The 12,500-nt window shown below is 45.7% G+C and overlaps 1 protein-coding gene across 1 annotated transcript; it reads left to right on the forward strand.

Annotated features, from left to right (window-relative positions):
* The first annotated feature begins 6,124 nt into the window (after nt 1–6,124).
* Nucleotides 6,125–8,466, forward strand: PIGM (phosphatidylinositol glycan anchor biosynthesis class M). Its single transcript, XM_037895314.2, has one exon. The coding sequence runs from the start codon at nt 6,545–6,547 to the stop codon at nt 7,826–7,828; it is 1,284 nt and encodes a 427-aa protein (XP_037751242.1). The 5' UTR covers nt 6,125–6,544; the 3' UTR covers nt 7,829–8,466.
* Nucleotides 8,467–12,500: the final 4,034 nt, after the last annotated feature.

A 12,500-nucleotide genomic window follows, 5' to 3' on the forward strand; every position in this document is an offset into this window, starting at 1 on the left:
CGTACAAGTTAGTTTTATCAGCCACCTCCTACATACCCCTTTATGGCTTAGAGTAGCTCTGCAGCACTTTGACTCACTTTTGCTCTTTCTCACAAGGCTCTCCAATAACTCCCCTAGTCCATCGTATTTTAGAACATTCCCCTTCTGGAGGAGGATTCATTTTATTTATTCCACACACATTAACACTTCACACCAGCTTCACCCCACTGGCTCCACAGTTCAAACAGGTCTCTCTCCTTGAAGCAAGAGATCCCCTCAGCCCTGCTTCCCAGAGCTGGGTTGAGGGACATCTCTTGCTCTTCCTTCAAACAGGAGTCCCCAGCCTTCCTTCCCAGAGCTGAAGCACCCAAACAGTACTACTATCCCCTACAAGAGCCAGTCTTGCTCTTTACAGATGCTTCTCAAGCTAGCCATAGCTTCCCAGGCTTCTGTTCAACTTAGCAGACCAAGTCCTCCTATCTAGAGCCGTACCATCCTCCCATATGAATACATTGCCCTGCAAAGACCAGTCCAGGTGGCTTGCTCTCTTTCCCTTATATCCCCAGGCCTGGCCTGAGTTGATCATATTACCTCATTTATTATTACCCACCGGGGAGGTGAACAAATCTCATGGACTGAGGCACCTTTTCCCCTTAAAGGGGCCAGACACCCTGTGACACTATTCTATTCTACATAGGTTTTTGCACCACGCTCCTCACTGTAGTTTCTGAGTGCCTTCCAATAATGTATTATGCCATGTGACTACACATCTGTCACATGTTTATTTTCTCATCCGCTCCCCAGCGGCAGACATGTGTAGACTGGAGTGTCCTATTCTGGTAGGATTTTAGGGGTTCTTTCATTGGTTGGTTGGTTTGGTTTTTGTATTTTTTTATGTTTGGTGTGTTTTGTTGGTTTAAAATATATATATCGATCTGTGTTTATGTTAGAGAAGTCAATGCCAAAGAAAGGCACCTTGCACTTGGAGCAGAAGGCGGTGGGTTTTGATGGTCCTTAGCTTCTGGGGCAGTTCATTCTACAATCTTGGGCTGGCCCCCAAGACAATTCTGTCTCCTGCACAGTCGAGTATTACCCTCACTGTAGAGAGTTCCATTGTGCCAGAGGAAATCTGAAAAGCCACCACCAACTCTCTTCTCAAACTCCACTCTTCCATAATGCACACACTAAACAGCAACCTGATGACACCCAGACAGGTGGTGAATTGTGATTACTGCTCCTGACTAGCTAAGAATTGGGCACGTTTTCTATCATTTTTGTTACTGCATCTCCTCCATCCCTGAATCTGTGATTTTATCATCCTCCTTGTCTTTTAGACTGTAAACTCATTTTCTATATATCTGTGTCTTGAACAATAGGGCCCCAACCTGGTTGGTCTCCAGGAGGCTACCACAATAAAGTGTTAAATAACAACAGTAGCATAGCTGGGTTTTGAAACAATTTTTTTTTTGTCTTTGTACACTACCTCACTAAAATGCTTCTACCTCTAAGGGAGACGGTAGCAACCAACACAGCATGAAGATATGAAGAGGGAAAATTTTGATGAGGAGATCAGGGCAAAAAACTCTTACCCTCTTATCGTCAAAATACAATGGAATCTTTAATGTACATACAGAGTAGACAGGACCTCAGCTTTTAAGACCTCATCTGAAAGGCACAGACTTTGAGACTTTACAAAGCAAGGACCTGAAAGATAAAGGAAAATGTCTGTGGAATACATAAATATTTCTATTCAGTTTATATTTTATGTGCAACTGTGGCTGAAACCACCTTCTTCTTTACAATGTATTTGTCCCCTTCATATGCAATGAAGTCAGCCAACTTCAGTCTTAATGGTTCTATTAGTTTTCTCTCATGACACGTTATAAAAGTGGTTCCTGGTAGCTTGTATAAATAAATACAATGTTTTACAGAAACAACAGATTCATGATTTTAATAAGACTATCCTCCTTCCTGCTCTAAATCATTATACATCATGATCAATCAGGTTTCGCATGCAGGTACCACTCCTGAAGAAAACTGCTTCAAAGGAAGAATCTTAATTATTTTGATGAGCGTCAAGCTTTCTTTCAGGATGTTAAATTATTGATAACTAAAATCAATGGCTTCTTTAGCTCAGAAAATGTCATTTGATCACACTGGTACAGAACAGTAGCTGAAGCAGACTCACTATTTTATTTACCTCATTTCCCTTTTGAATGAAATTATCTACCCTTTCTTTTTTCAGGATCTAGTTAAACACTCACAAATGAAATCAGCCCCAGCTCTCCTGTTTCAGCTGAGGTGTGACGTCATTTGGTGTAATGAGGAGCGTCCCAGTGAGTTATACATGGGAGACAGCCCAAACCAAGGGAAAAGAGAGCCTAGAGTTGAGTTCAGAACCAAATGTGAGAATGTTCAGGATGCAGAGACTTGAAGGTAGAGAGATCTTAGCAAAGCTGGGCTGGGAGTTTCAGGGAGGAGGTGCCCCTTAAGGAAGGAGTGGTGACCTGTAGATTCACATCAGGCTGGTAGAAGGCAGCTGAGTGGGGTTGCCTTCAAACTTCCCCAGGCTAGAAAGCCATGACTGGAGAGAGCTGAGACCAGCAGACGGAGATGCCTGCTGGTTTACTGAGCTGGAGAGCTGAAACCAGATGGCCAGAGAATGATGACGAGGTGTGCCGGCTGATCTTTGTAGGGGAGAGCTAGAACCAGACCTGAGGATTAAACAGGGTGGAGAGAAACATCTTGGCTGGGGTGAGGTGTGTTGAGATGTGTTGGAAAGCGGAGGCATGGTGAGAGACATGGGAGCTGTACTTGGTGCTGGAGTGTTGGGATTTGAAAGAGTGAATATACATTTTGGACTATGCTGGGGGATTCTGGTTTACAAGTGCAGGACTCTTTCTGTAATAACTTAACCCTGCAAACAGCTATCTGTGCTTGGAAAGCTTGAATGGTGTAACTGGTGGTCTACAGAAGAAAGGAGAAATTGAGGCAGGCATTCTGGTCATGCTACGGCCTGACCCAGGAAAAGGGCCCCAGGAAGGGGCTGTCTTTTCATACAGGCCTGATCTAAACATTTAGATTGACATAGCTACATCATTCAGGGGTATGAAAAATCCACACCTGTGAGTGCCATAGCTAAGCCAAGCTGACCCCTGCTGTAGATATGGCTGGGCTGATGGAAATATGTTTCCAATGACCTAGCTATTGCAGCTCAGGGAGGTGGAGTCCGGGCAGCAATGTAAAAAACCCCTTCCATTGCCGTAGGTGTTATACTTATAAGAAGCACATGGGATCTTTATAGGGGAGAAGGCAGCATGCCGCATTTATTGAGAATACAACAGTTAGCATATGCTTTTCAATCTCATACACACACACACACACACACACACACCATGCACACAGTCCTGCCAGTTGATGTTTATAGTTACCAGTCCAGAGTCTGTATCAATCTAGTGGCCAGCCAGATTGGTCACAGAGGAAAGCAGGGCTCTGTCGGTCGCGATCCGATGCTCCCGGAATGTGGCAAGACGAACCCAAAGTCCCGTGGCCAAGCACCCTGTTCTTATAGTCTTTTTTTTTCTCTGTTGAAGTCTATGGATTTTGCTGTGTCAGTTTGTGACCGGTTACTCCTTAATTGGTGTATCATTTGATGTTAACATTCCAAAACACCGCCTAGAGGGTCATCCTGTCCTGGTTTCGATTTAATCAATTGTCTTTTCTTTAGGGGTGCCAGCCTCCACCTCAGGGTCTTCAATCTGCCCTTCCTTCATTATGGATGTGCGTTGACGGTTCTCTGATGTTGTTAAGTCTCTTCACTCCTTATTCCTTCACCATCTGGCTATAACAGTGGCCTTCACACCTTACCTTTTCCTGATGCATACATTCCTCATTCACACAAACAGACTTTCACAGAGACCTTTCAAAATACAAACAACAGTATTTTATATCAAGGAAAAGACTTTGTAAATTAAAGTTTCATTATAGATTAAAGCTTACTACATCTTATAACCAAAGCAATTCACATTGGAGCCCAAGCCTTCAACGTTCCTCCAATCTATTTAACGTAGACACAATACAGGATCCTGTCTCTTACTAGCTAAACCTTAAAACAAAGAACTAAAAGGGCCTAATTTGTAATGCATGAGAAACAGAATCTCTCCTAGCCCCAAAGGGTCATTTCTTTCTGCTATTCAAATGGGGTGGCTGATAAAATGAAATCAAGACATACATTAGTACCTCTATTCTTATAGTACAATTATACAATCCTGCTCCTACAGAGGCTGTGTTTACACCAGGCACTGCAGACATGCCACTATAGCCCCTGGAGTGAAGACAAGCTGACAGTCATACTGTTCTTGTTCCCTTTGAATCAATGGGAGTTTTGCCTCAGCATGGAAAACAGAACCTGGGTAAAGCAAGACTTCACAGCACTGTGAATTAGTGAAGGCTTTTTTTAAATCCAGTACCATTAAACTATTGATCCTAGTCACATCAAACTGAATATTCACACTTTCAAATCCCAAACTCTATTTGAAATCTACTCTGGCAGGAAAGAATCAGCTTTTTCACAATAAGATATTTCCTCAAAGGAGTGGAAATGATAACCTATGGTCCATTAAAAGGTGGCAAGGACGAGTTGTGCAAAATCCTAGAGGAAAGGAGAGACATGGCAAGAATAGTGTCATAATAGGTAGCATCCTGCCTGGAACAGAAATGTACAGTAACTGACAAATAGACGTGGGGATATATTATGTAGATAAGTGGCTGTCCTGAACCCAACAAGGCATAAGATATTAAAACATTTTTGTTGCCTCATGCCAATTATTATGTAGACCGAGAAGGATCTGAACCTACAAATTTTGGTGCAGATGGCAGATGTTAATCCCACAATTTGTGGCTGAGTGAGCACATTTTGAACCCACCAAGGGAGGCCACAAATGTGTAGAAAAAGGGATGTTAATAAATCCCTTGTTTACTGTTGTAATATTACACAGTTAATGTGGTCTGAACTTTTGAGTTAAGTTTTTGCTGGCTTATTCTCATTGGAACAGCCACCATTAAAATTGTTTGTTATTAAAGACAGAAAAAGAAGATAGCTCCAGGTATTAGAGAAGTTAGCTTTTTAACAACTGCCTCTTTGCTCCTATCTCACACACTCCCTGTTGCAGCCCCCCAAAACCCCTACATGGTGGGCAGGAGGGTTCCACCCATCAGGCAGCTCCTCTCTGTGTGATACAGTGAGAAAGGGATACAGGGGATAAAAACCCAAATATGGCACAGAGCTCTGTCCTTGGTGTAACTGTCAACCTGCCAAAGCCTAAATGTGCCGCACAATGTGTGATGGAGACCCAAAGAAGGAGAAACCCCCCAAAATATTCATACAAGAAACAAAATACTGTGGAATCCATTCCCTCAGTGTAAATATCTTGTACTGTAGCGGGAACTTCCATACTTAATTTCTGATGTTCCTAGATTTCAGCCAGGAGGGGACAGGGAGCTCAGGTAGAATGTGGGTACCTGGGGGACTGAAATGAGGTGCAGGACGGGTTCCCAATAGTCCCTTATTTTTCCATCTTTGTACAGTAAGACCAAGAGTTGCAGAGTGCAGCAAAAAGCAGCAAGAATTACTCCCGGGGTGGGGGGTGGGGGGATGTAGGTGAGTACTGCTTATTGTTATTAATAATGATAATCAATAATAATAGTGGGAGGTGCTAAGAAAACAGTTCCTTATTTTTGAATTAGTGTTGGCAGCCCTGTGACAGGAGAGAGGGATGGGCAGCGCAGACCGGCCTGTGTCAGACCCCCCTGCGAGGGTCTGAGGATTGTGTTACTCTTGGGGGGAGAGTAGCGGGCAGTGAGGGTGACACCTCAGCAGCTGCGCCCAGGGCTGGGGTTTTGGGGGGATCCTCTCCCACCCCTGGGAACCGTGTCCCTTGGGGGCGCGGAGATTTCCTCAGACACCTAGACGCGGCTCCATCCAAACCAGCCGCCGCCGCCGCAGCCGCAGCAGAGGACCCGCGATGGGCCGGGCCCCGCCCCGGCTCGGGCAGGGCGCTGAGGGCAGCGGCGTCAGGTTTTCTAATGCGCATGCGCCCTTCCTGGCCGCCCTAGCCTTCCCTGCGGCTGGTGGAGGGGCGGGGTTTTCTGGTGCCCCGCCCCCCTAACGCGGAAGTAGTGGCGGTTTGGGCTCTTCTCCCGCGGCGAGCCCGGTGGAGCTCGGGAGCGTCTTTCCTGCCCGGCTGGGCCAGGTACCGACCCCGCCTCGCGTTCAGGGGGCGCGCGCGGCCTCGCTCACAGCCCGGCGGGGAGGGGACGCGCGCCCCGGGTTCTTAGGGCGCGGGGGCCCCGGCTCGACCCTGGCCAGCCTCAGCCCGCTCCCGCTGGCAGCGCCCCTCGCCGTGGCCCTGGGGCGGCGCTGGCTCGGATTGGCGGCCCGCAGGTAGCCGGGGAGAAAAGGCCGAGCTTAGCTTCGCATTCGGCGGCAGCAGCAGCCTGGGCAGAGGGTAGGTCCGGTTTCGGCCTCTGGAGTTGCCCTGTGACTGACACACACACACACACACCGATGCCAGCGCACCCGACTCCTAGGGAACAAGTGGCCACGGCCCTGCTGAGGAGGGATGTGCTGATCGGCACCGCGGTCGTCCTCAGACTTGCTCTAGTCTTTTACGGAGTCTATCAAGACAGGACCATGCTGGTGAAATATACAGACATCGACTACCACGTGTTCACAGATGCCGCCAGATTCGTAACAGAGGGGAGCTCCCCATACCAAAGAGCGACCTACCGCTACACCCCTCTGCTGGGCTGGATCTTAACTCCCAACATCTACCTTACTCCTCTTTATGGAAAGCTGCTTTTCATTACTGGTGATATAACAGCTGCATACCTCATATACCAAATCTTGCTGCTCAGAGGAGTGGACTCCAGCAAAGCCTTCGGGTACTGTGCTTTCTGGCTTCTCAATCCTCTACCAATGGCTGTGTCCAGCAGAGGAAATGCAGAGTCTCTTGTAGCAGTACTTGTGCTTGCCACCATGTATTACATAGAAAAGGGAAACCTAGTGAAATCTGCTATATTCTATGGCTTTTCGGTGCATATGAAAATTTACCCAGTGACTTATGTTCTGCCAGTAGTCCTTCATCTGCAGAATGATGGATACTGTGGAAAAGGAACAGCAGATACTGTCCATTTAAAAAAATCAAAGTTTACTCTTGTCTGGCAGCTTTTTTTAAGGCTGCTGAACCGTGATGTATTGCTTTTTGTGGCAGTTAGTGGATTTACATTTGCAGCCTTGAGCCTTTCATTTTATTACCTCTATGGTTGGGAGTTTTTGGAACATACCTACCTCTACCATTTGACCAGGAGGGATATCCGTCATAATTTCTCCCCCTATTTCTACATGCTGTATTTGACTGCAGAGAGTGAATGGAGTTTTGCCCTAGGACTTGTAGCTTTCCTGCCACAGCTGCTCCTTCTTCTAGTTGTGTCCTTAGCCTATTACAAAGACCTTGTCTTTTGTTGTTTCCTACATACTGCTATTTTTGTAAGTTTTAACAAAGTGTGCACATCTCAATATTTTCTTTGGTACCTCTGCCTCTTGCCCCTTGTAATGCCTGTTGTGAGACTGTCCTGGCAGCGGGGTGTTCTGCTTCTCCTTCTGTGGTTTCTTGGACAGGCACTGTGGCTGGCACCTGCATATTTTCTGGAGTTTAAAGGAAAGAATACCTTTTCGCTTATATGGCTGGCAGGCTTGCTTTTCCTTTTTATTAATTGCTTCATCCTTGTTCAGATTATTTCTCATTATCAAAAAGGAGCACAAGTAACCAAGAAACTCAAATGTCAGTAATATGCACATCGGTCTGTGTGCCAAATCCTACAAGTAATCCCATTGACTTTAATGAGATTGCTCAAGTGAGCAGGACTTGGCCGAATATCAGTAATGCAATTGTACGTACACAGAACTAAAACACATTGTCTATAAAAAGGCTTTTCCAATGTCATGTGATTTTTTTGGGTGGGAGAGTGGGAGTAAGTGTCTGGGGACTTCACCACCACCACCACCACCACAGCTGGGAGACGGCCTCCCAGCCCTGGTAGACAGACATGCACTAGCTCTGCTCGAGCTAGCACGCTAAAAGTAACAGTGTAGACATGGCAGCACAGGCAGCAGCCTAAGCTAGCTTCCAGAGTATGAGTCTGCCTGATCTGAGCTCTGACCCAGGGAGGTGGCTTGCCCAGTGCTGCAACCTCCATGCTATTTTTAGCATGCTGGGTTGAGTCTGGCTCCCTGGGCTAGAAGCATGTGTCCAGCTGCAGCATAGGCAAACCCAGTTTGGTCTCAGTTTTGAGTAAACTCAGTATTGGGTAGACCTCATATGGTTGCAGAGAAGGGCTATTATAGTTCTGATGATATCTTGTCAAACTCTGTATTTTGTTAAGTTGATGGAGAACAAATATAATTTAAAGTGATCAGTTACCAAGTGATTATATTTTGTCTGTATTTTGTGGGTACACAGTCCTGAATTTTGTACTTGATATTTTTTTTTTAAACAGGAGTGCTTATGCCACTCACAACTACTTTCCTTTTGCCATTTTATTCACTCTTTAGCATTGGCAGTTACAATATGTCTATTGCAAAGAACAAGCACTAGAACAGGAAAATTCCAGACAGCAAAGCATTATCATATACTATATTAGTGGCTTGCAGCTAACAGGATGGATTGAGGGTGAGTGAGAAAGGAGGACAATCAATGATATGTTAAACCACCTTAGCAAAATGGTTAACTTTTTTTTTCAGCCGTCAAGTTAAGTATTAGTTAGACCAAAAGTCCATCTAGCCCAGTATCCCATCTTCCAATGGTTGCCAATGCCAGGTGCCCTAGAGCAGGGGTCTCAAACACATGGCCCTCCAGCTCCCTGCTGACCCCCCACTCCCCCAAGATTTACCTAGAGTGGCTCTGGCCCGGCGCGCACCAGGGGCAGGGCAGGCTGCGCACCAGGGGCAGGGCAGGCTCCACTCCAGGAAGCGGCCGGAAACTGCGGGGGTGGGGGTGGGTGGGAGGGGTACAAGGGTCTGTGTGTTGCCCTGGCCGCTCCTCTAGGTACCTCCCCTGAAGCTCCCATTGGCCGTGGCTCCCCTGATGCACCCCTGCTGTACCCTGACCCTCTGTTCTGAGCTCCCTGCTGCACCCTGACCCCCTGCCCTGAGCCCTCTGACTCACCCTGCACTCCCTGGGGGCAGGGAGGGGGTGGAGTTGGGGTGGGGATTTCAGGGAAGGGGTGAGAAGAGGCAGGGCAGGGGCAGGGTCTCGTAGAAGGGGTGGGGTGGGGGTGGGGCTGGGGCAGCGGGTGGGGCGGTGATCAGTGGTGCGGCCCTTGGGCTAATGTACTAGGCCTCATGTGGCCCTTGTGGTCACTTGAGTTTGAGACCCCTGCCCTAGAGGGAATGAACAGAGCAGGTAATCATCAAGTGATCCATCCCCTTTTGCCCATTCCCAGCTCCTGGCAAACAGAGGCTAGGGACTCTATCTGTACCCATCCTGGCAAATAGGCATTGGTGGATCCATCCTCCATGAACTTATCTAGTTCTCTTTTTAAATCCTGTTGGAGTCTTGGCCTTCACAACATCCTCTGGCAAGGAGTTCCACAGTTTGACTGTGCGTTGTGTGGAAAAAATACTTCCTTTTGTTTGTTTTAAACCTCCTGCCTATTAATTTCCACACCAGTCATGATCTTATAGACCTCTATCGTATCCGTCCTTAGTTGTCTCTTTTCCAAGCTGAAAAGTTCCAATCTTTAATAATATGGAAGCTGTTAGGTACCCCTAATCATTCTTATTGCCCTTTTCTGAACTTTTTCCAATTTCAGCCACCTTTTCTGAGATGGGGGGGACCAGATCTGCACACAGTATTCAAGGTCTGGGCGTACCATGGATTTATATAGAGGCAATATGATATTTTCTGTCTTATCATCTGTGCCTTTCTTAATGATTCCCAACATTCTGTTTGCTTTTTTGACTGCTGCTGCCCATTGAGTGGATGTTTTCAGAGAACTATCCACTATGACTCCAAGATCTTTCTTGAGTGGTAATGGCTAATTTAGACCCCATCATTTTATATGGATAGTTAGGGTTATGTTTTCCAATGTGCATTACTTAGTATTTATCAACACTAAATTTCATCTGCCATTTTGTTGCCCAGTCACTCAGTGGGGCAGAGTGATACACCAAGTGGAAAAAATTGAAGGCTTTATGTTTTTTTTTTCCTCTCTGAGCACTGTTGACTTTACTCCACAGCTCACTTCATTGTTCTCCCCCAACCTCCCAGTGTGTCTGCTCTCTCACAGAGTGGCTTCAATAAGACACCAGGAAAAGGCAGCAGAGAGGAACAGATTATATCATGAGCTCAGACCAGGGAAGAAGTGTTTCTGGTAGACCCAGAATGGGACTTACTCCATGCTATCTCATATATCTAGTTTCAGAAAATTCTTTTTTAGCACAGCATTCCCTAAAATCATATAAAATAGCTTTGTCCAAGGCAATATTTACCTCAGAATTGAGTAATTTCCACTCAACTAATACCGTGCAGAATTTGTAGTTTGGTGTTGTCTTTCCATTAGTGTGCATGTGACAAATCTGGCTTTCTTTTTTTGCCTTTAGTTTTATTAATGAAAGCATAAACTACATAATCAAGAAATTAACATTTCTAACAATACTATTGTTCATTGGGGTCCAGATTGCAATACCCTTGCTCACACTGTGTAGTCTTTAATTCCACAAGTAGTCCCATTGTAGTGTAATGTATTGGTCAACATAAGTAAATATATCAATCTGGCCCTTACGGAAAATTTTACCCTCTCGTTGACATGCTGTTTGCTGCAAGAGCAGATATAGTCTTTATGGCACTCTGCCACAGGTATTTGTACACTGTGCCACTAAGCCTTCTCTTTTGTTTTATAATTACATTTTTTCATTTTAAAAAATCCTTCAGAATAAAACATTAAACCCCAGTTCTTCAAGCTGTTCTACACATAAATGCTTTGTGTACTCAGAGCCCTATTGGAATTCACTAGGGCTCCATAAAGACACTGAAGTTAACAGCTTGGAGGATTGAGGCCAGAGATTCTACTAAGAACACTCCAGATTAGTAAACTAAAAGAGGTTTATGTCAAATTTGCTCTTCACCATTTATGATGTTTACTTTTTTGGAATTTCTCTCTGCTGGAGCATGAAAATGTTCCATTTCACTTTTTTCTTAGTCAGTTTCACTTTTTCTCATGCACAAGAACTGTGCAAGGCTTTACTCCTTGGGGCATTCTGCACCAAAAAAAATTAAAAATTTGCACTCAATATTTTAAAGTTCTGCAAATTTTATTTGTCAACATAACATTACATAATCACACCAATTTCAATTATTTTGGTAATTTATTTCAAAATACCTGTCAGCAAGTATGTCTGTAGCAATACAGACACATACAAAATTTCTCCCAGGAGTAGAGAGTTAAAGAAACCCCTGTGACAAACCAGTTCCTGTTTCTCTGCTCCCTTCCCCCACCCGCACCCCAAGAGTCCAGCCACGGGGCCAGACACCTACAACCCCTCCACCTCAGAGCCCAGCCACAGTGCCCCCCCCCCCCCCGACAATATACTGAAACCTTCTTGCCCCCCTGAGCCCAGCCGTGGACTCCCCCCAGCCTAGATAGCTGCATTCCATCTCCCCACCCATGCCCAACCCCTTGCCCAGACATCCATTCTCCTCCCCCACCCAGGGACCCAGAGGGAGAAACAGCCTGATGCTTGGTCCCAGGCTTGCATGGAGTTTCCTGCACACTGCTGTTTCCTTCCCTCAGGGCATACTGGGAACTGCAGCTGCCAGGAAACCTCTAGCTCCCTCCCTCAGACAGTGTTTTATATGTGCGAGCTGGGCTCTGCTGGGTCCAGTGGCCCCTAATGGCGTCCAGAAGCACTGCAGCCTATTTCTGTTGGGGGAAAGGAAATTCTGCGTGCACAACATTAATTTCTGCAAAATTCTGCATTGCGCAGTGGTACAGAATTCCCCCAGGAGTAAGGCCTGCCTGGGTTGCAAAAGTGTAAGTGATTTGTTTTTTAATAAAGTGTTTTGATTGGAATTGCTTGAAAAGGAACTCTTCTGTTACTGTTAAGTTCTTTAAAACTCTTTATTTGTAAGAGGAAAAAATTACAATGTGTGTATACATATACATCCCCTCTGCCCCCCCCCCCCCCCCCCCCCCCCCGCAATATAAACACGCATAAAATTGTGCAGTAACACTAAAGTCCTTTGCATTGAAATGAAACAAAACTAAACTCCAAGAAATATAGTGTGAAGGGAAAGGGATTAACTGAAGCAGATGAACTGTAATCTACCTTCTCTGGCCAATCCAAACCATAAAAATGTATGCAAGGGCTTCAGATAATGGGCTGTTCCCCCAGGTTCTCCTTTTAGGTGTCATTTAAAATGTTTGTTTTTTTTTAAATCCTTCCTCTTAGGCAAATCCTTCCA

The sequence above is a fragment of the Chelonia mydas genome, chromosome 3 (assembly GCF_015237465.2).
Source record: "Chelonia mydas isolate rCheMyd1 chromosome 3, rCheMyd1.pri.v2, whole genome shotgun sequence".
NCBI lineage: Eukaryota > Metazoa > Chordata > Testudines > Cheloniidae > Chelonia > Chelonia mydas.

Excerpts from the sequence above, each read along its gene's own strand:
- PIGM (XM_037895314.2), top strand. The coding sequence starts at position 6,545 with ATGCCAGCGCACCCGACTCCTAGGGAACAAGTGGCCACGGCCCTGCTG.